The sequence below is a fragment of the Lissotriton vulgaris genome, chromosome 2_2, assembly GCF_964263255.1.
Source record: "Lissotriton vulgaris chromosome 2_2, aLisVul1.2, whole genome shotgun sequence".
NCBI classification, from domain to species: Eukaryota; Metazoa; Chordata; class Amphibia; order Caudata; family Salamandridae; genus Lissotriton; species Lissotriton vulgaris.
In genome coordinates, this window is record NC_141688.1 from 225,027,019 (window position 1) to 225,049,581 (window position 22,563).

A 22,563-nucleotide genomic window follows, 5' to 3' on the forward strand; every position below is an offset into this window, starting at 1 on the left:
TCAAAAAGGACACTGAACAGCTATGTCCTTAGGCACGCTTCAATATCGTAAAGTGCCATTCCGAGGAGCAAAGGGAAAGAGTTAGGCCAACAGAGGAGGATACCAACTACGTTATTTCTCGTATTTCCAGTCGTCCCAATCCTACAGACCACAAAATTCACAGAGGCAAAGCCAATCTGCTTCTTTCTCTCGGCAGCAAGGGAGAGGCCGTCAAGGTTGCCAGGGCAGAGAGTCATCTCAATGTCAATAGCGGCCTCCTGGCACTTTCTACTGTTCCTACCCCTCCGATAACATCAGTGGGGGCAGGATTTCTCACTGTCTACGCAGCTGGAAGGTCATTACATCAGATCAGTGGGTCTTGAATATCATTCGGTGTGTCCACAACTTGGAGTTTTAACAGCTTCCTCCTACCAGAGCTCCGGGCGCCAACGAGTCAAAACATCTACGACTTCTACGTTTCGAAGCCCACCAACTCTTCATCAAGGGGGCGAAAGAACCTGTACCTCACTCACAAAGAGGGAAAGGTTTTTATTCCAGGTTCTTCCTGGTTCGCAAGACGGAGGAGAAGTGGTGTCCGATATTAGATCTAAGGGAGCTCAATGCCTATCTCATAAAGCTATCATTCAGGATGGTCACCCTTCAGGATATTCTACGTCTACTGAATCCAGGGGACTACATGGCTACTCTGGATTTAGAGGACGCATACTTCCATGTACCGATCCACCCAGCTCACTGGCAATACCTACGCTTCACAGTAGGCAAGAGGCAATTTCAATACAAAGTGCTTCCTTTTGGTCTCAGGTCCGCACCACGGAAATTTACAAAAGTACTAGCTCCAGTGGCGGCGTTACTTAGAAAGCAATCTCTAGAGGTCTTTCCCTACCTAGACGATTGGTTGGTAATAGCTCCATCCTTCCAGGCAGCTTCCAGTGCGGTCACAAGCTGCATTCAGCTCTACAACCAACTGGGCATTCAACTCAACAAGGAGAAATCGGTTCTTCTCCCATCCAGGTCAGAAAGGTTTCTAGGGTCTATCCTGGACACGAATCGCTGCAAGGCTTTTCCATCGGAAGAACGTCAGAACAAACTTATTCTGTCAGCTCATCTCTTGCAAAAGAGGAAATCGCTGTTGGTCCTTCTATACAAGTGCCTGCTAGGATCGATCTCATCCTGCATTCTATTGATTCCAAACTGCAGCTTCGAATGCGTCCACTACAAGAGCAACTGGACAAGCAGTGGTACCAGGCGGAAGGCTCTTTCGACTACAGGATAACGGTGACATCAGAAATGAAAAGGGCAAGCAACTGGTGGCTGATAAAGGACAACATCTCAAAGGGTTTAGCCTCCACGTTTCCTCCATCTTCCATGGTTCTAACCATGGACGCCTCACTAAAAGGCTGGGGAGCAGTGCTAAAAGATTTGCATGTGAGCGGACATTGGGATCCAGATCAACGCAAGTTCCACATCAATCTATTGGAACTCAAAGCTATTTGCTTGGCCCTACAGGCCTTTCTTCCAAGGATTCAGAATCGCACATTGCTGGTTTGCACGGACAACACAACGGCCATGCACTATATAAACAAACAGGGCGAGACAAGATCCCGGGCTCTTTCAAAAGAATCTCATGAAATTTGGAACTGGGCGATTCTCCACAACATTGCTCTTACAGCAGAGCACCTCGCCGGTTCGCTCAATACAACAGCGGATGCGCGAAGTCGCCAAAGATGATCAGTCACGAGTTGGAATTAGACCACACCATTCTCGAGGAGGTCTTCTCAATTTGGGGAACCCTGACCATAGACCTGTTTGCAGCCCCAGAAAACACCAAGTGCCAGTTCTACGCAAGCAGGGATCACCATCTGGGGTCGTTGAGGAATGCATTTTCGATAGGCTTGTATGGCGCATTTGTCTACGCCTTTCCACCAATACCCCTAATCCCAAGACTGATCAGGCGACTCTAAGCGAAACCTTGCAAAATGATTTTAATTGCACCAGCGTGACCCCGACAGTTCTGGTACACGGAACTGCTCCGGCTTTCTCAAGATCAACCAATTCACCTGCAGCCTTTTCCGTCTCTGTTGACAACGTCTCAGGGTCAAGTGCTCCATCCAGATCCGAGCTCACTCCAATTGACAGCTTGTCTCCCGAGTACAGAGAATTCCAGGATTTGAACCTCTGGCCCGAGCTCCAAGTACAAATAAGAGTTACCGTGCGAAATAGAAAAGGTTCTGTCTCTGGTGTCAGAGGCAGAATCTTCATCCATACACTTCAGCTCCGCATCAGATTTTGCCATATATATTCTTCCCCTGGCTAAATCAGGTTTTGCTCATTCCTCTGTCAAAGTACATCTGGCAGCCATCTCTAGATTCAGGTGGACGTCTTCAGGTCCTTCACTTTGTTCTGCGTGAATTATCAAACAATTCCTTAAGGGCCTTTTCAGGGCGTTTCCTCCAGTCCGGCCTCCGCCACCAGTCTGGCAGCTTAATTTAGTTTTGGCTCATCTGATGGGAACCCCGTTTGAGCCCATTCACAGGGCGGATCTTAAATTTCTGTCATGGAAGCTGGCTCTTCTATTGGCCTTTACATCGGCTAGGAGGATTAGTGAGCTCCAAGCGCTCACGATCGCGCTTACGATCGTGGAACCTTTTCTGCAGTTCAAGAAGGATGTTCAAATTCTAAGGACAAATCCAAAATTCATCCCGAAGGTCCCATCCGAATTCCATCTGAATGAGCCTGTGATTTTAAAATCTTTTTTCCCACGACCTACTACACCAGCGGAAAGGTGTTTGCATTCTTTGGTTGTTCAAAGGTGTCTGAAATTTTATCTGGAATGAACAAAACTATTCAGGAAGTCTTCTCAGTTTTTTGTCTCTTATACTGCCCAGCGGAAGGGATTTCCGCTTTCAAAGCACAATATTTTATGTTGGATCTCTAATGCAATTCAGTTTTGCCATGAAGAAGCGGGCAAACCGCTTGAAAGAAGAGTTTGTGCTCATTCAACGAGATCTGTTGCATCATCGGTGGCTCTATTCTCAGGAGTCCCTATCAAGGACATCTGTAGAGCAGCTACGTGGAGCAGTACCCACACTTTCACGAAGCACTACTGATTGGATTCTTCCATAAAGAACGATGCAGCGGTAGGACAAGCAGTCCTGAGAACTTTTTCAATGAAAGGTAAGCTTTCCCTACAATCCCTCCTTTCTGTATTGCACATTTTGTATCAGGTATTGTATTCCTGTCTATGGTAACATTTTATGATTTGTTTCCTAGGAGGATAACTATGTTGGCATGTAATGATATTCATGTAACCAAATGTGCTTTTATGGCTTACTGAAAGCTACTCTGATACAAAGCATGGGAATCTATGAAAGTTCCAATACTGGGGCAAGAAAACCAGTTACTATCCTGTAACTCTGGTCCCCCTGTATTGGTAACTTATATAGATTCTCATGCGCCCACCCACCTCCCCTGGGAAAGCTCAGCATTTTTACTGAGACGTTTGCTGTTTCACAACGGCTACGAAAATCTGAGGCTCTGATGCTCTCTCAGGAAGGTTCTAAGGGGTGAGGCTCTTCTGATTGATTGTTGCAACATTTTTGGTCTCTTTTACAAAAAGAAGTGGATAAGCTACAAAATGAGATGAGGCCTAGGCCTAGTTTTCTCTTTTGTATTTAATGCTATGGTATTTTTTATTTACCGAGGCTCCCATTCAGACGATTTCCAAAGCCAGTCACAGATTTAATTACTTTTTTCCCCAAAATCACTACCTACTATTAGCTCCCTGCGTATTAACACCTACCAATACAAAGTTAGTTTTTTAATGTAGTTGTTGTCTGTCATTTTAACTGTCTCATTTTGAAAACTGTCTCATTCAGCTGAAGCCTTCTCGTGTGTGCTACTACAGTTTGCCTCCAAAATGGTTTAGAGTGTGTAGTGTGTAATGTAGGCCATAGTTTTGTGTGTTGGGCCAGAGAAAGTGCTAGAAGGGTGCCATTGACAGAGACTTGGGTTTCCATAATGTAGACATTACTTGGTTTTCCCAGAGAGGGCTAAAGTGGCATCAACTGTTAGCTGTTGGACCCGACATCCTTTGCGTAGTTGCCCCTATCTTTTTGCCTCTACTGCCTGAATTATTGATGTGAAGCTAGAATTCGTTTTTGCGTACTTTTGTGCTCCCGACTCTTTACCAATGCTGAGAAGTGCTATAGTGCAAGTGGTCCCTGTGTAAATTGTGATTGATTGGTTATCCATGATTGGCATATTTTATTTACTGGTAAGACTTTATTAAATAAGGTGCACTGTGCACGCCTAGGGCCTATGATTCGATTGCTTCTATTGGGCCTGAAGCACTGGTTGTTCCACCCACACGAGTTGCCCTGTAAACTTGTCACAGGCTTGCCATTGCAGTGTTTGAGAATGCAGGTTTAAACTGCCTTGTAGACCTGGCAAGTGCACCCACATGCCAGGCCCTAACCTTCCCTTTTACTGCATGTAATGTAAACTTAAGGTAGGCCCAAGGTACCCCCATGAGCGTAGTGCAGTATATGTGAAATGTAGGAAATGTACTTGTGTGTTTGCCCCAGTATTGGAATTTTCATAGATTCCCATGCTTTTGTATCATTCCCCGTCGTCGGAAGTGGAGTCTCGGTAACAAAATAACATAGCAGTAGGTACAAAACAGACAGAAAAAGGCCTAGGCTTCATTCCCTTTTGTAAAAGAGACCAAACTAAGCATCAGTCAATCAGAAGAGCCTCACCCAATAGAACCCTCCTGAAGGAACCTCGGAGCCTCAGATTTTCTACCGCGTTTGTGCATAGGGAGGCTCCTTTGAGCTCTGCTCAATCGCTACACTTTTCAGTAGTTTTCTTCAGGATTTCTCTTCAGAATTGTTGGCTGTCCATTCCAGGCTCTCCATTCCAGGATGTCTGATCAGGAGAACAAGAAGGCCCTTTTCAAGCCATGTTCCACCTGTGGCAAGAAAAGATTGTGTGTTGAGGATAAGCATAAAGATTGTATTTTTTGCCTCTATCCTGATCATAAGGCTGCTTACTGTAAGATCTGCAGCACCTTTTCTACCAAGACCCTCCGGGATTGTGAGGGTAGGCTTCTCACCTGGCTCCAGAAGTTGAAGTACAGAAAAGACAGTCCAGTGACAGTGAAGACTCTTCTTCAGCCTCATCTACAAGAAGGTCAGTCAAAAGGGGTAGGGTTTCCCCTTCCCCTTCTCCTTCTATGGAGCGTCCATCTAAGGCCTCAAAAAAGACCCCCAGAGAGTCTGAGAGCCAGGGTACAGTCGAATCTCCTCACCATGGTGAAAAGGAGAGGGGAGGACCATCGACACCTTTTTCTGGGATGAAGAGTGATCCAGCCTTCAAAAGACCTTCTTCTCAGTATTCTGGGAAGTCTGACAGAAGTTCCAAGTCGTCGATGACTCGGATAAAGGCTTCGTCGACGAATGCTGTGTAGCCTAAACTTAAAATGGTACCGTGGACGGGCTCCTTCACCCTTTATGAGCTAGAGTAGTAGGAGTGGAATGCGTTGTGACATACACCTGGATAGGGTTGTCCCTGGCTTCTCACATTGCTGTCTCCACTCCCATGAAGTGTCTGGAGCCAGTTCCATGCAGGACAAGAATTTGTGTATTACACAGACAATCCTTTAAAGAATGTCTACTTCAAAGGCCAAAAGGAGTATAAGTTTTGGACCTAAATTCCCAGACTTTTAGAACACTGCTGGAATTTAGGCCTCTGCCGAGTAGTAGAGCTGTAAGGTGGAGCACTGCCCCTTTGCTCTTTGTTGCTTTGCTGGGTTAGCCTGCAGTTGCTACTTCTGTCTGTGGGCAGTGAAAGGACTGGACTTTGCTTTGTAGCCTGCGTTTCCAAGTTTATCCAAGGGCTTGTGTGTGCTTGCCTCATGCTGGAAGTCTCGGGCCCATTACAGACTGCACAAGGAGTATCCCTTAACTTCATTGCTGGGAGTTCTTACTTGGTGGTAACTCCAGTCCTGGATCCTTGGATGTAGTTTCTGCTACAAAAAGCTGCAAAAGACGTAAAAACCAACGCATCGCCCATCGGGAACCTGTTTTTCCTACACAGCACTGGTGTGCCGGAGAAAATTTCCACGCACTGCTGCCTTGCGGCCAGAGAAATTGATGCAGTACCTACCCGTGGTCAAAGAAACCGCCGCAACCCGAGTTTAGCATACCGTGTCTGCCTAGTCCATGAGTCCCTCACCAACTCTGACGCAGGCCCTGCTGTGCAGCTGAAAGAAACTACGCATTGTGGGACCGCCACTGAATAAATAGACACCTTGCCTGTTTGCTGCCGCTGCATCAACTTCTGGCGCGTCTGGATTTCTACGCGTCATTCCTGTATGCCATGTTTTCCACCACGTCAACCCCAGACCAGAAGCGTCTTTAATTTTGACGCATCTCTTCCTTTTTATTCCGGATTTAACGCAAAACTTCTCCATCGTGCATCGCCTCAGGAACTGACGCAACACAGTTTTCTATCGCTTCCCTTCTCTGCGGCTGGTGTCTTTGTGGATTTTGAGATATCATAGGTACTTCATGTAAAATCCCCGTATCCATAGATACAGTGATTTCTATTGACAGAATTGCTTGAAACCTTTAAAAAGTCATATTTTGTGATCTGTACATTGGATTTTTGTTGTTTTGGTCTTGTTTGGGTTAGATAAAGGTACTTGCTTTTTCTATACTTGTGTGGTGTCCATGTGTAGCGTTATCACTGCGTTGATGTGTGTGTCAGGAACATGGTAGCTACAAAGATGAATCTGGCAAAACGATATTTAGCGTTCAGAAGGTTTAGAAGATACCTTCATTAGAAAAGATTACCCTCGGCTACAGTGACTGCACTAATACTTTGTTTAAACTTGCTTCTCACATCTCCAACATTGAATTCAGGAAGCATCAGACACAATTCTAAGGAGGAAGGTCCGCGGTCTAGTGTTATCATGTACAAGAAAAGAGGAGCGAGAATCGCGCATGCGCAACTAACTAACACTGCACTTTCACTGTATCTAGAGAGGCGCCGGTTGTGTGTCTCCTCAGCGCAGCCTTCTGACAAGAAATCGCTCATATTTTACACACTGGATAGTGTCTCTTCACGGCGCTTGGATAGTGCAACATATTGGTCGTAGAATTCTGGTTGTCAAGTAAGGCTGTGTTTTATAACTGCGCATGTGTAAAATTTTAGTCTTCAGCTAGAGTAGGAAATAGACTCCCATGTTAAATAGGTTTTCAAATTAATTATCTCTGGAGTCCTAAAGTATTCCTGTCAAGTAATTCAAATTTTGAAGGTAGCGTTCTTCTATAGTTGGCATTGAAGACATTTACTCTTGTCAACTTCCACCAGGTAAGGAAAAAGTCTACTTTACTCAGCAAGAGAATTGTTCCGCAGGTTATTCTTCTAAAACTATTATTCTACCAGAAATTCCACATCGTCCTTTTAATTGAGAAAGAAAGAATATTTCTCAATCTCTCATTTTTTTAACATTTTATTAGAAAGATTGAAAACAGCGAATTCTTTATCTACAACTCATAACCGCGTACAGAGTAAAATTATTTTGAGATAAGCATAAGTCTTGTGTTAATTGGATAATTAGAATGAATACAAAATATGTATATAGGGTAGGAAAGTAAATTATAGCAGTGCTAAGCAAGGTGTGTTTGTATAACTTTTATCTCATGCAGGTGCAACATTACTAACCAAATTGAAGAACAGAAGGAGGCAGAAAGACTTACAGAGTATCTCCCCTACAAGGCAGTTTCTCTTTTATCCACTTCCCCTCCCCCCCCTGCTGTTGCCCAGTGTCTACGGATTATATTATGTGGGCATGGGTACTGGTGGAAGGGCTTTGGGTACATCGTCGGCTTACGTGGAATTTGTTGTAGGTATCTTCTGACTGTGTTATGTACAAATACTTTACACATTGCCTCTGAAATAGGCCTGATTGCTCGTGCCTAGGTACCAAGGTGGGTGAGCAGGATTTATTTTAGGTCTGTAATCCCCTTATCTTGACTAGAATGACTGGTCCCTACTTGGATAGGGTGCAAACCACTGCCAACTATAACCCACATTTATAACACTACCTGTGGCTGATAATTGTGCACTGTGTTGGCAATGACCTAGGCACACTTACTGGGGTAGGACTAAAAATTAATAGCACTTTTCCCTCACACTGCCTTGGTGTTGGCTAACATTTTCCGAAGGCAGTAGCGGAATGGTCAACTGATTATGTCTACAGGTAGATAAATCAAGGCAACATGTCAATAAAACAGTATCTATAGTTTTTCAGACACTACAACATGGGCTCTATATTCCACAACAATTTACGTTTTGATATGGACGGCATATATAAAAATGATGGAGTTCATTTCACAGAGAAACGGACAACAGGGTGTTCCTCAACAACTTGAAAGACTGCATCCTGTTTTTTTGTGGAGTTATCTACACACCTTGTAAATGTAGTGCTTTTATATAGTGCCTGAATCACCCCCGAAGGGGTCTCTCAGGCGCTGTGCACATACCGCTGTGGAACCCTTCCTGGCCTTTCCTTGTGAAGTCCTCACTCCTGGGCACCCCCAAGGTGAAGCCAGGCATCCTAGCGCTGTCGGGGCCGTTAGGGACCTTAAACATAATTATTTTTCTTTAAGCCACCATTTTCCCCAAACACTGGTTCATTTAATTTTTAAATACTTTTTTGACGTACTTACTCATCCGCGGATCCACAAACCAAAAGCACATAGTCAATACAAAGTAGCACAATTAGTATTTGTATTGGTGTGTGAGTGGATGTACAGCTGTGTGTGTGGGTTGGTTAGTAAGTGTGTGAGTGCCTGTTGTGCTGTGAGTAGGTGTGTGAGTGCCTGTGGGGCTCTGTGTGTGGGTCCGACTGCCTGTGTGAGTCTGTAAGTTGGTGTTTGAGTGCCTATGTGGGTCTGTGAGGGCCTGCATAGGTCTGTGAGTAGTTGTGAGAGTGACTTTCTGGTTCTGTAAGTACCTGTGTTGGTGTTAGACTACCTGCATGGGTCTGTGGGTGGGCCTGTGAAATCCTGTGTGGGAGTCTGGGTCTGTGAGGACCTGTATAGGTTGCTGAGTGGGTGTGTGAGTACCTGTGTGGGTCTGTGACTACCTGTGTGGGTCTGTGACTGAGTCTGGGAGTACCTGCATTGATTTCTCACTGGGTGTGTGAGTGCCTGTGTGGATTTGAGAGTGGGTGTGTATGTGGGTCTGTAGATCCTGGCATGGATCTGTGAGTGGGTTTGTGTCCATGCTCTGGTTTTTGAGTGGGTCTGTGAGTGCCTTTGTGAGTGGGCCTGTCAGTGCCTCATAGATATCTAACTGGGTCTGTGAGTGCCTGTGGTTCTGTTAGTGGGTGTGAGAATGCCTGTTTGAGTCTGAGTGTCTGCATTGGTCTGTGAGTGAGTGAGTGTGAGAGTGGCTTTGTGGATCTGTATATATATGCTCCTGGAGGCCGAAATGTTCATGGCGGCAAAGCGTGTTGTTTCATTTCAATAAACAACCGTGCACTTAACGTCTGGGTCCATGTTCGTCTGTCCAGGATCAATTTGGTAGTACCAGACAAAGTCTTTTGTATATATATGTGTGTGTGTGTGTGTATCTATCTCTATCTCATTTGACTTTTCTTCTTATTCAGTATCAGACGACTTCATCAGGAATCACTCATTGCTCTCTCCACACGAATCTTCATGTTGGCAATGTCCTATTTTTCCATATTATCTTTGTGGTCTGCTGCTTAGTCATGCTGGATTGCGGAGAATAATGTGATATGTACTGTCCGTGACCATTGTGTTGTAACTACTCTTTGGTACGGCACTACATGCCATATACTGCTAAGTGCTTTAAGCGTTGGTTTAATATTTGTAGTTGTGGTTCATTACATTAAAAATATGAAGCAAATTAAATGCTCTGTCCTAACAGAAGTACTCGTGGATGTAATTTGACTTAAATTATTTGTTTTTAATGTTAAGTTGTTGAGCAGGTACTCTATATACAACATGCACAATATGAACAACCTTGCCTAACCATGAAACTGAAACTATGCTGTCCCTTTTAATTTAAAACTGAGCTGTGGATATACACATTACTGTCATGGTGGTAACCATATTGATGAATTATCATGATTTACATTTTTTTTGCAATCATGAACTATAACTGTTTTTTCCATTCTATAGGTTTGGTCCCACAGACTTTATCCTCTCATCCCCGTGGGAAAATTGGTCTTAAACAGGAACCCCGTCAACTATTTTGCAGAAGTGGAACAGTTGGCGTTTGACCCTAGTAACATGCCCCCGGGCATTGAACCCAGCCCGGACAAAATGCTGCAGGTTAGTAAACTCCTTTTGTGCCTTTGACAGATTTATTTGTAAATCACCTGGATATCCTGTGCACAGAGTTAATTATTTATGGAATTTGATTAGTGTACCATTTTAGCTATTAGATTTTATGTGAAGTTGAAGTCTGCTTCATCTTACTGTAAATTATGTAGGTGTATAGGACTGAGATTACCTTTTTATTTTACTGTACAATTATTTTTTGGCGTAAGAATCTCCAACAGTCTGTCACAAGCTCTCTTTGTTATTGCAAAAGCAATGCTCCCTTTCCCATCCCTTTTTAGGTCGAGGTACTATCCGTTCTGCCAAAGGCAGAACCGGAAGTAGCGAGATCTTATGTTTCTTAGAGGGGCTCTTTATCCCGCCTCTAATTTTGGCTCTCTCCCATTTGCTGGCTTCCTAAACGGAGGCCAGCCATTGGAGGAGAGAGCCGTCACTCCAAATAGGCTCCGTCCTTTTCGAATTTGGAGGTGTTAGGTGTTCTTCTTTCCACTTTTTGGCCACGCCTACTTTTGCACACTGAACACACCCCCAAATCCGAAAAAAAACGAAGCTCGTGTCCGCCATTGTTTGTCTCGTCTGGCCGTGAGAGGACATGAGGCAGCCCGCTGCCACTTTCACATGTTTTTTCTTTTAAACGTTTCTTGTTTTATTATCCTCTGCTCGTCGCCCCTCCCTCCGCAGCTCTCCTCCGTCCCACTCCCCCCCCCTCCCTCCGCAGCTCTCCTCTGTGCCACTCCCCCCCCTACCTCCGCAGCTCTCCTCTGTCCCACTCCCCCCCCCCCCCCGTCCCTCCGCAGCTCTCCTCTGTCGGTCTCCCCCGCCCCCTCCCTCCGCAGCTCTCCTCCGTTCCACTCCCTCCGCAGCTCTCCTCTGTCCCGCTCCCCCCCCCCGCCCCCTACCTCCGCAGCTCTCCTCTGTCCGGCTCTCTCCCCCCCCCCCCCCCTCCCTCCACCCGCAGCTCTCCTCTGTCCGGCTCCCCCCCCCCCCCCTCCCTCCGCCCGCAGCTCTCCTCTGTCCGGGTTCCCTCCCTCCGCCCGCAGCTCTCCTTTCGCGCTCCGGAGAGGGGTCGTTGGGTGACGATGTGCCGCTCGTTCACGGCGCTCAACTGCCCTCCCCCAGTGCTTTTGCTGCCATTCCAGGTACGTTTTTGGCTGCCTCTGCCTGTGTGCGCTCTGTCCGGCGCGGTGCTTGTTCACGGCGCCCATCTGCCGTCCCTCAGTGCTTGTGCACCGCGAGCTTTCTCTGTGCAGTCCTGAGTTGCACTCCGGCCGCCCTGTGTGTTTTATTGCAAATCCGCACCCTCGTTTAATTAAAGACCAGGGGTAGAACATGGAAGACTTGCAATAGTACCAGCAAACTACAATCCCAGCATGCACCGTGCCGGTGGCCGAAAACTAGATAAAAGATCCGATTCCTCAAAATACGGAGCCAGTTGAATGCTCCAGTTATGAGAATAATGTGAACCACACATGGAGACATAATCATGATCTTGGAATTGTGGCTAATCTTAGAACTAAAAGGAGAAAGAGAAAGGGCCAACAGTTAAACTGAGTCGTACAATATAACGTGTATTCCTGTGCTTGAAAACTCAAACACGTAAAGTTACATTTGTCGTCTCGCAGCCATACCCCCACCCCTCCTCTTCGTGCAGAAAAAGAAATATTTATGCGTTGGCATTTCATGTCTCCCTCCCTTCCTTAAGTACAGTTTTATTTTTTTAAGTACCTGGATGCCATGTTCCGTCAAAAAACGAGGAATGACGTGGTTTGTGTCTGCGGAGCTGGAGATGTTTCCTTTCCCCCAATTACTTGTATACCTTTCAGCAAAAGAAAGGAAGATTCCCTTGAGATGTGTCAAGAGATGAAAATGTACTCCTGGCTAGCACTAAGTTTACGACAGTACTTCCAATCTACCGCCAAACAGACAATTCTTTAGGCGCTTTACAAAATGGTTCCTTCCCTCCACCTGGGGGCGCCATTCACACCACTCTGATTGCAGGTCTGTCTGCTCTGCGCTTCCTGCCCACAGTCTTTGTGATTGGTTGCGGGCCTTTGTTCTCCAAGCAAGAAGCAGAGACTGACCTGCAAGCAGGTAACTTGTATTTATTTCGCTGATTTTTATTATTAAATATCATAGTTTTTTTATGTAACGTTTCCAAATGTATTTAAAAAAGCAGAACACCATTCATGGACCTTTGTTTTTCAGCGCTTTACACACTGTTAATGAACTGTTATTTCAGTCCGTTAGTAGCCACCACACCTGAAAAAAAGTGATTTGCACATGAAAAACCGGGGCTAGAGCGCTGCAGGACCCGTGATTTCCCTAAGTGAATATTGGTGCGCGCCGACTTTCGGAATTGCAGTTGAAAGAATGTGTTCATATGCCAACTGATTTTCTTAGCAGAAGCGATAGCTCAGAGGCACTGTCGTCAGCCTTTGATGTGGCATGTTCCTAGCAGACAAGGGTTCAATCCCCAGCAGTATTGACCAGGTCCTCTTTAAAAACACAGAATGCTAGCGCTGGTAAACATGGATATGGTCTGAATTTTTGAGTGTGTAAACCTTAGGGTTTAATCATGTTACGGTGATACATTTATAACTGTTCAAGATCGTATATCATAGTGGTGCACGCTGAGCGCCGACTTTCAGAATCACAGAATGTTTGAGAGTGTGGGAACAGCTGTGACTGTAGAGTTTAACCTGGTTACTGTGGTGATTTGGCATGGATTGGTTGTGTGTGTGTTCTTACTATGAAGAAAGCCGAGCAGTTCACCCTTATTGCAAGGAGCCCATACAGCCTATTTTCATGCTGCATTTCGCCCTGATAAAAAGCACACGCTTGCTGATGTTAAACAGGGACACCATGCCGTATTGATTGTAGAATGGTACGTTTTAACGTTAGGTAATGAATTAGCGCGATGTCTGCTGCTTATTTGTTTCACACTGAGGTATTATGACTACTTTCAGGTCGTTTGTAGGGAATTAAACTCATGCGCGTGGCCCCTAGCTCGGATGGACAGCCATACAACAAATACAAGCGTGGCCCGCTATTAGATTGCAAAGTACCTCAGGGCATCTCGAAGCGCAGCAGAATCATGCATATACACAGTCCATGTCAAGATTAAATCACATGCTTCCATAAGTACCAGGCAATCCTTGGGATGTGACACGGGGTGGGGGGCACTTAAATACGGTTCTCTGCCTAACCCAAATATGGATTATGTCTCTGAGTGCATCACTGTGAGAAGTTGGCCTGATATGTAGTGTTTCCAATTCTGAAACCACTTGGTATCAGTCTAAACAAACCCCAAAGATGTCTGGTTGTAAGTCAACCTTGTTAGACAAGCTATCCTAGTGGTAGCATGGACTAAGCAGCCTTAAAGGCTTAACTTAAGAGGTCGCGTTAAGCAAGCTGTTTTACCACATACAATCCTGTAATCAAATGAAAGGACACCACACAAGTATATATTATAAAAATATGTGTTTATTTCTAAATTTATCCCCAGTACTCTTTATGAGGAAAGGGGCACAAGTGTTAAATCAAAAGCACAGTATAACATACAAAGTTGCACAATTATGGATGAGGGCGGGTGGCCACTCAAACCATATATTAAGAAAGTGGTATAAGAGATACCAATCGAACAGTGGTTAGGCCTAGGGCCTAGAGAATCACTGGGAGCAGTCAGGACTAGCAATGCTGAAGTAGGGAGTAGCCCACGGAATTCGGGTGCAGCACGGAAAGTGCGGCTTGCACCAATGTAATGTCAATGGTGCGTAAAAGTTACACGAAGTGAGTTTAACGATACTTCCGCTGAACCTAGAGGAACAAAACTTAAGACACAGACCCTAGAGGTGTGGACCAGTGTAGGAACACCGGCGTTGCAATGTTACCTCACCCACAGGAAGTGGGTGCACAGGGTCGAAGTGGCGTCGGGTTTTGACACGCAGGCTCTTGGTGCTTGGAGCTGAAGAAGCTGCAGGCGATGGGAAGCAGAAGTGTCCGGTGTGATCCAAGGGCGGATCGAAGTCGAGATGTATCTGAAAGCAGAGGGGACAGAGTCTGGGTCACTCAGCAGTGACCAGGGTGGAACCAGGACGGAACCAGGCAATGTCGGGCGCAATCAGATGGTTGTCGAGAGGCTTCTCTCCGCTGTCACGTGGGCTCTGGGGCATCTGCGACGTCGAGGAGCAGGTCACGATCTGTCCCACGCAGGCTCTCGCCGTCAGCACCGTCTGCTTCAAGATTGCAGCAAACAGCACTTGGCAAAAGCAATCCACGCGGAACCGGGAGATTGCTTCTCACTCGAACCAGGAGGGTCAGAGTGGGGGCTCCTTTTCACAGGAGCTGGTGCAGATCTGGAGCAACCAGAAAAGCAAGTTGTATTCAAGTTTTCGTCGGCACAAGGGCCACAAGCCAGCTGGCAAGTGACCGAGCCAACGCGTCGAGCCAACACAAGCAGAAGGGCCCCACGCAGCACTCGTCGAGTGTGTAGGGGGTAGCTTTGGTGCAAGTGTAGCTAGGGGTGGGGGCTTCTCAAACCCCGGTGTACAGCTTCGAGGGTCACTCGTGGGCTGCACGGTCAGAGTCTCGTGGCCTTTTCAAGATGGCGTGCCCCACGCTTCCGGTCGCCTCCATGGGTCTCAGCTCTGCAGGGACTGTGGATCGGGCTGGGAGAAGGCAGGCAAGCTTGATCTCGTCGTTCTCTCGCTCGAGTTCCGGCGGGAACTGCAACAAAGCAAGGGTCGAGGGCTGGATGGTGCCTGTATGCACACGGTGGTCACTCCTTGACCACAAGGGAGATTCTTCAGTCTTCTATGTTGAGTAGAATGTCGAAGGGTCCAGAATTCGTTTCTTATGTTTCTTCAGGATGATCTGAGTTGCATAGGCACTGCTCCCACTCTTATTCGAATCTGGTGGGCTGCACATCCTGCTAGGTCTCCTCCTATGGGTTGGACCCAGGAAGGGGGTGGTTACACCCCTTTCCTTTGATCCAGGCCACGCTGGGACTGGGGCTGGGATGCCCCAGAACCGGTTTGGCCGGATTATGCAAGGGGCAGCCTTGTGCTCCCCAGGCAGTGTCTGGTTTCTTTGAAACCTCACTGCTACAATCCACTATCTCCTGTCTGGGGTGGTTTGACACCGCCCTGCGACAGGAAACCCTTTGTCCAGGCCACCATTTGCTGAGTTTCGGTCAGCAGCAGGAGGCCAGACCCGTGTCTGTGGCAGAGGCATCCATTTTGTGGATCTGAGGCTCATTTTAAATCAACCGCGTTTCAGTAAAGTAACATGTCTTATCCCTCTAGAAGGGTGGAATGCTACCCCCGTCGCCACAACTGGCGAGGGGGTAGTATTCCAATACGTATGACACCTTACACGACATGTTTTGATAAAGCCAAACCAAAGTAGCTCAAAGATCCCTTGAGAACCAAAGTCTCAAGATGGCCGCCTGATAGGAGCTCCGGTCCGGAGCTCCTAGTGCTGGGGATCCCTTTCATGGAATTATCCCTGATAGCACGCACCACCATCGGCGAGAAAAACGAGCAACCGGACCGTAACAAGTAACTGGATTGATCTAAAGTAACTGGTTTAAGAGTAACTGGAATATCGCCGTAAAACACGGACCTGCAGCAGTGACGACTGGGACCCCTGCAGCCTCGACGAAACGCAGGACGGCTGGAATTGAGCCGAGTTGAGTATCTGACTCGCCTGAAGTGCACCGCTTGTACCCGACCCGACTGAAGATCAGCTTCGCCTGTACCCGACCCGCCTGAAGATATCCACGCTTGCACCGGTACCGAGACCGGAACGATGATGAGGACGCCTAGGAGGCTCCGGACAGACGACTGCATCCCAGTGCCCCCTTGAGTGTGGAGGTGCCCTGCTTGCCTGCAATCACCGCCGGCAAGTGATCAGTGTCACTGAAGCTGCCGGGGAGAGTAACAAGCGGACGGGAGTGGGTGTTTACAGACCCGGAGCGGGTGGATCAACGAGATCGGTGCACTCGGCACCCAGAACGGCTGTGTTTGTGTGCGTTGGGCAGCGTTTTCCGACGGGTTGCTGTGGAGACTGTGGAGCAACGAGAAGGGAGCAACGGGCAATTAAACAGCTCCGGGGTGCCCTGTCTGAGGCAGCGTTCCGACGAGAGGCTTCCCCCCCACCCCCCTCCCAGTGGATCAACAAGATCTGGGTAATTGGGCAGCTGGAGCGGCCCCGGTTCGCCCTGTTCTGTGTGTTCTGGGCAGAGTTCAGGCGGGAGGCTTCCCCCCCTCTCTCCCCGCCCAGTGGATCGGCGAGAACGGAGCAACTGGCATTGGGAGAAGCCCCGGTGTACCCTGTCTGTCTGTGTGTACTGGGCAAACACTACGCAACTTTGGAGGTGCCGGATCTGGGCAGCAGCGTCAGTAAAGACTCGGAAGGTAACTGCACAATAGCTACCACGCTAAATAATCATGCCGATTTCTCACTCTGCATACTGCACGCAAAACTACTTGAGCAGCGGCAGGAACGACTTGGAAGGTAACTGCACGCAAATCTTTCTCCTTAAATTACTCCTGTCGGTTTCTCTCTTGCTGTCCGGAAAAATGCTACTTTAAACAAACATGCCGGCTTTTACCCTATGCCCGGAATTTCAAACTGATATCTGTGTGCTTTTTATTTTCCGCGGGCTTTGCGATGGTTACACTCTCCATTGTCTAATATGGCTGGGGCCATAAACTGGAGCAATAAATCGCCTCCCTGCCCACAAGATGACCATGAGGCTACATACCAACGAGGGCAGGGATCAGCAAGTCAGAGATAAGCCTCTCTCTCTCTCCTCACCATCTAGCAGCATAGAAGCTGAACTCTATCCTCCCCTTTAAGCAACACGGAAGATGGACTAACTCGACCTACCCAGAGTAGAAATGGAAACTGAACTCAACAATCACTACAATTTGGCTGCCATATTAGACTGGTCTCTCTCTTTGTCGGCCATCATGAGCTAGTCTTTTTCACGATTTGACCACACTCTAAAAACTGGCCTCTTTAGACTATTTTTCAACTAGCGAATGTCTGCCTTTTATTGCAGTATTATACCTCTACTTGATTTTAATGCATCGATCATTAGCTCGTCTATTTCTGGCTGCTCTTTAGTCACATTTTGACTCATTTAGCTCATTGTTTGCGCCTGTACCTGGTTCCAGCTTATCATTAGCATTATACCTCTACTTGTATACTGTACAATTGTTATAAGTTGCACCCATTTCACCTTCTATTGATGTATTGCACCGATCACTACCTCATATTTTATATATTTACATACTTATCTTTTCCTCTTCATTTCACTTTCTATTGTTGTATTGCACCGATTACTACCTCATATTTTATCTTATATAATTACATATATACCTTTTTTCTTTATTGTAGGCTGCACCCATTTCACTTTTATCCCTGGAATGCACCATCTGCTACTTCCTATATTTTGATGATGTTGACCGCTCATTAGTGTCACCTCCATGTAACTTACTGTGTGCTTCTATTTGTGTATCGCACCGATTACCACCTCATATTTCCATATAGCTATATATATATATCTTTTATTTGACCCCGTTTGCTTATCTGTATTAATTGTATTATTGATGTACATGACTGTACTGTTTACTCTTTTGAACTACCTGTTTGACTGTTCCCTCATTTACCCCTTCTGTGTAAAGCGCTCTGATATCTGCAAAGATCTTGTCCGCGCTATATAAAACTTTAAAAATAAATAAAAATAAATAAATAACCTCGAGGATTATAAGGCGCTTAAGAGTATATGTTATGGCATTATCCCGGATCAGCTTAGGGAGTTGTTCCCGACAGCTGCAGACAGGCTCAGCTCATGCCAGAGCTCCATCTCGCATAAAACCACGCACTCTGCCTCCAGGATTGATGAGGCCTTCCATAGGAGTGACTCAAGTCAAGTCAAAGATTTATATAGCGCGCTACATACCCAGAGGGTCTCAAGGCGCTTGTAGAAGGGTGGGGAGTTACTTGTCGAATATCCACGTTTTGAGTTGCTTTCTGAATGCTAGGTGGTTCTGAGTAAGGCGAAGGTGAGTGGGAAGTGAGTTCCAAGTTTTAGCTGCTAGGTAGGAGAAGGATCTACCTCCCATGGTGGTTTTGTTGATGCGAGGTACAGTGGCAAGGGCTTGGTTGGTGGATCGTAGCTGGCGGGAGGGGGTGTAGAAGGATAGTCGTGTGTTGAGGCATTCGGGTCCGATGTCGTAGAGTGCTTTGTGTGCGTGGGTTAGGAGCCGGAAAGTGATTCTCTTATTGACGGGGAGCCAGTGGAGGTTTTTCAGGTGATCAGAGATGTGTTCTTTACGCGGGATGTCTAGTATGAGCCTGGCTGAGGCGTTCTGGATGCGTTGTAGTTTTTTCTGGAGTTTTGCGGTGGTGCCGGCGTAGAGGGTGTTTCCGTAGTCCAGTCGGCTCGTGACCAGAGCGTGGGTGACTGTTTTTCTAGTTTCGGTAGGGATCCAGCGAAATGTTTTTTTGAGCATGCGAAGAATGTTGAAGCAAGATGAAGAAACGGCGTTGACTTGTCTGTTCATCGAGAGTGAGGAATCCAGGATGACGCCCAGGTTCCGTGCGTGGTCTGTCGGGATGGGTGCTTTTCCAAGGGCCTCTGGCCACCAAGAGTCGTCCAAGGCAGAGGGGGAGGTACCTAAGATGAGGACTTCTGTTTTGTCTGAGTTCAGTTTCAGACGGCTGTGCTTCATCCATTCGGCTACTTCTTTCATTCCTTCGTGTAGGTTGGTTTTGGCCGTGTTAGGGTCTCTGGTGAGTGATAGGATCAGTTGACTGTCGTCGGCGTAGGAGATGATGTTGAGGTTATGTTGGCGTGCGATGGCCGCAAGGGGGCTCATGTAAACGTTGAAGAGGGTGGCACTGAGTGAGGACCCTTGAGGTACGCCGCAGATGACTTCAGTGGCCTCTGACTTGAATGGTGGAAGGCGGACTCTCTGGGTTCTTCCGGAGAGGAACGAGGTGATCCATTCCAGTGCTTTTCCTTGGATTCCGATGTATTTTTTTTTTTTTAAAACCTTTATTTACAAATGCACAGTACACAGCGTCTGCCTACAACCCCGCAGGGCCGGCCGCTATCTATGACAAAAAACAGGCTGAGCGAAAAGTGCAATACAAGGCAGCACGTTGCTGGAGCAATCTCTCACATCAACATTATCGGCAAGAGCGTAACATCATACAAATAGGATAAGAAAGGTTTAATTTTATGTTTTTGTCGAAGTGAACACTAACAAACAAACACATGGTATCATTGTGGCAAGGGTTGCTGGAGGTGGGGGGGGGGAATGAATGTAGGAGAAACGACGACGGCGAGGGGGGGGTGGCGCGCGCAAGAAAAGCATATGGTGAGAATAGGAAAGGAACGTAAATCACGGAGAGGAGGGGAGAGGGACCTCGTAGTCAAGTGGGGGAGAACAGATGTCTCCACGATAAGCATTCCAGGGAGCCCAAACCCTGGACCACTTCCCCGGACGCTCCCGGGCCTCATATACCGTCTTCTCTCGGAACATGGACCAGTCCATGTTCTCTTTCCAGGCACTCAACACTGGCGGTCTAGGGGAGCCCCAAAGCTGCGCAATATCCCTCTTCGCGATCATAGTGCCAAGGGTGACCCAAAGTGTCTGGGCAGCAGTGCAGTCAGACGGTTCCCATACATTCAAGAGACAACGACGCGCCTCCGGAAACAATGGGACCCCCGTGACACGACTCATCACATCATGCACCCTAGACCAGTACGCTACAATCATCGGACATTCCCGGAGAACGTGAAGAAAGGTACCATCCATCCCACACCCACGCTTGCATCGACCATCCGAAACCAAACCCATTCGCACCAGACGCATTCCAGTAAGATACACGCGATGAAGGATTTTCAATTGGTCAAAGCGAAGTCGTGCAGGAATAGCCACCTCCTTAGGGGAGGACACGGCGGTCTGCCAGTCCTCGTCGTCCAATTCGAGTCCGTCGGCCGTCCAGGCAGCCCGGAGCTTCTCGAGCTGGTCAGTTCTGTTATTAATGAGCTTCTTGTAAATTAAGGAGATGGTACTGTCTGGGACGTGGCCATCTAGAACTCGATCCTCCAAGGGGGAGGACTGCGGAACGTCCGTACCGGGGGGGAAGACAGATGACAAGGCATGCCTCACCTGCATATACCGGAAGTGCTCCCTATCATCGAGCCGGTATTCTAGCTTCAGCGATTCAAAGGACTTAACCGCGCCACGTGTCCACAGGTCCCCCACCGTGCTAATCCCAATCATGTCCCATTTCTCAAACCCTTTCGTCTTCCACAGGTTGCCCAGACGTTCCGAATCATACAGTGGCGTCATACGTGTCAGTCTACCACCCCAGCCCGTGGCCACCGTAGCGTCTCGCCATGCTCGCACCGCACATTTCGTTGGGCCCGTAAGGAGTCGGAAGGGGGCCTTAGAGTACAGCGCCCTATTAAAGTTGCCACCGGGCAACAGCAATTTATCCAAAGCAAAGGCAGGAGCGGGCTCCGGAGCGTATGCCGCATGGTTAATGGCACTCAGGTGTGAGGCCCAGTAGTATCGTCTAATGTCCGGCAGCGCAATACCTCCGTCGTACCAGGAGAGCGTGAGCTTGGACAAGGCAATGCGGGCACGGCCGTCCCAGATAAGTTGCCGCTGTAAACTCTCGACTTCATGGAAATAGCGAGCTGGAACAGGGTCGAAGAAATTTTGCAGGGCATAGAGGAATCGAGGGAGCGACATCATTTTAAAGAGCGCCGCCCGGCCCAATGGAGATAAAGGCAGACCGCGCCAACGCCGAACGTCCTGCTTCAGTCTGCGGAGTGGGGCGTACAAGTTCCGCTCATAGCGGACCGAGGAAATCATGGATACATGGACCCCAAGATACTTAAAACCGTCCGTCGCTACCAGGATGGGGAATCTGCGGGGGAGAGGCGGCAGAGTACCAGCTATGGCGTAGACACAGGACTTGGTCCAATTAATGACAAGTCCCGAGTTTTTACCGAAGGACGTGAGGACGTCGAAAAGAACATTGAGCGACTTCTGAGGGGAAGTGAGATAGAGGAGGATGTCGTCCGCGTACAAGGAGACACGATCCTCAAGGTCAGGGGACCATCGGATCCCTTTGATCGAGGGTTCCCACCGGAGCCACGCGGCCAGAGGTTCGAGTGCCAATGCGAACAAAAGCGGAGAAAGAGGACAGCCTTGACGTGTGCCACGGCCCAAGGGGAAGGGGTCCGAGCACCGACCATTCACCGCGACCTGGGCTAGCGGCTGTTCATAGAGAAGCTTGACCCAAGCGATGAAATTGGGGCCAAAGCCAAATTTAGCGAGGGCTGCCCAGAGGTAGGGCCATTCAATAGTGTCAAATGCCATCGTGGCATCAAGGGAAGCGACTACTGCTGGCTCGGCGAGAATAGGAGCTCTCGCGAGGACACAGTGGAGCCTACGCAAATTAAGAGCAGTGTTTCTGTGGGGGATGAAGCCGGATTGATCCGGGTGGATCAGGTCACAAATCACAGCAAGCATCCGATTGGCCAGCACCTTAGCGAGGATTTTGGGTTCCGCATTAAGGAGGGAGATGGGGCGGTACGAGGCACAACGGTCACGAGGTTTGCCATCCTTATAAATGACCACTATGGTAGCGAGGCGCTGCTCAAGGGGGAGGCAACCAGCCTCAACCGCCTCGAGGAACATGCGACGCAGGTGGGCGGCCATCTTGTCGGGGCAGAGCTTGTAGAGTTCAATGGGGAGTCCATTAGGGCCCATTGCCTTACCCGAGCGAAGGGAACGAATTGCAAGGGCAATCTCGTCGACAGTAAAGGGGGCCTCCAGAGCGAGGCAGTCCGCATCAGACACAGTAGGCAGAGCAATGTCACGGAGGAGTAGCCTAGAGTCGGCCTCATCTCGATCACTAACAGGCGTATAAACCGTACGGAAGTGGTCAACAAAGCACTTAACAATCTCACCCGGATCGGAGACAGTCACACCAGAATCACGAACAATGGAGGGAACAACACGACTCGCATGCTCAGTCTTATCCAACCACGCAAGAAGCTTGCTAGCCTTGTCACCCACATCATACAGTCGACCAAGTTGATTAGACCGCATCAATTTAGCAGCATCCGTGACACAGGCTTTATAGTCAG

At 47.9% G+C, this 22,563-nt stretch overlaps 1 protein-coding gene across 1 annotated transcript in view; it reads left to right on the forward strand.

The window, feature by feature from the left end:
• Positions 1–22,563, forward strand: part of LOC147729276 (catalase) — a 316,196-nt gene that overhangs the window by 129,829 nt on the left and 163,804 nt on the right. The window contains exon 8 of the mRNA XM_086959591.1: positions 10,218–10,370. Coding sequence (XP_086815717.1) covers positions 10,218–10,370 — 153 coding nt within the window. The remainder of the gene's footprint in view (positions 1–10,217; positions 10,371–22,563) is intronic.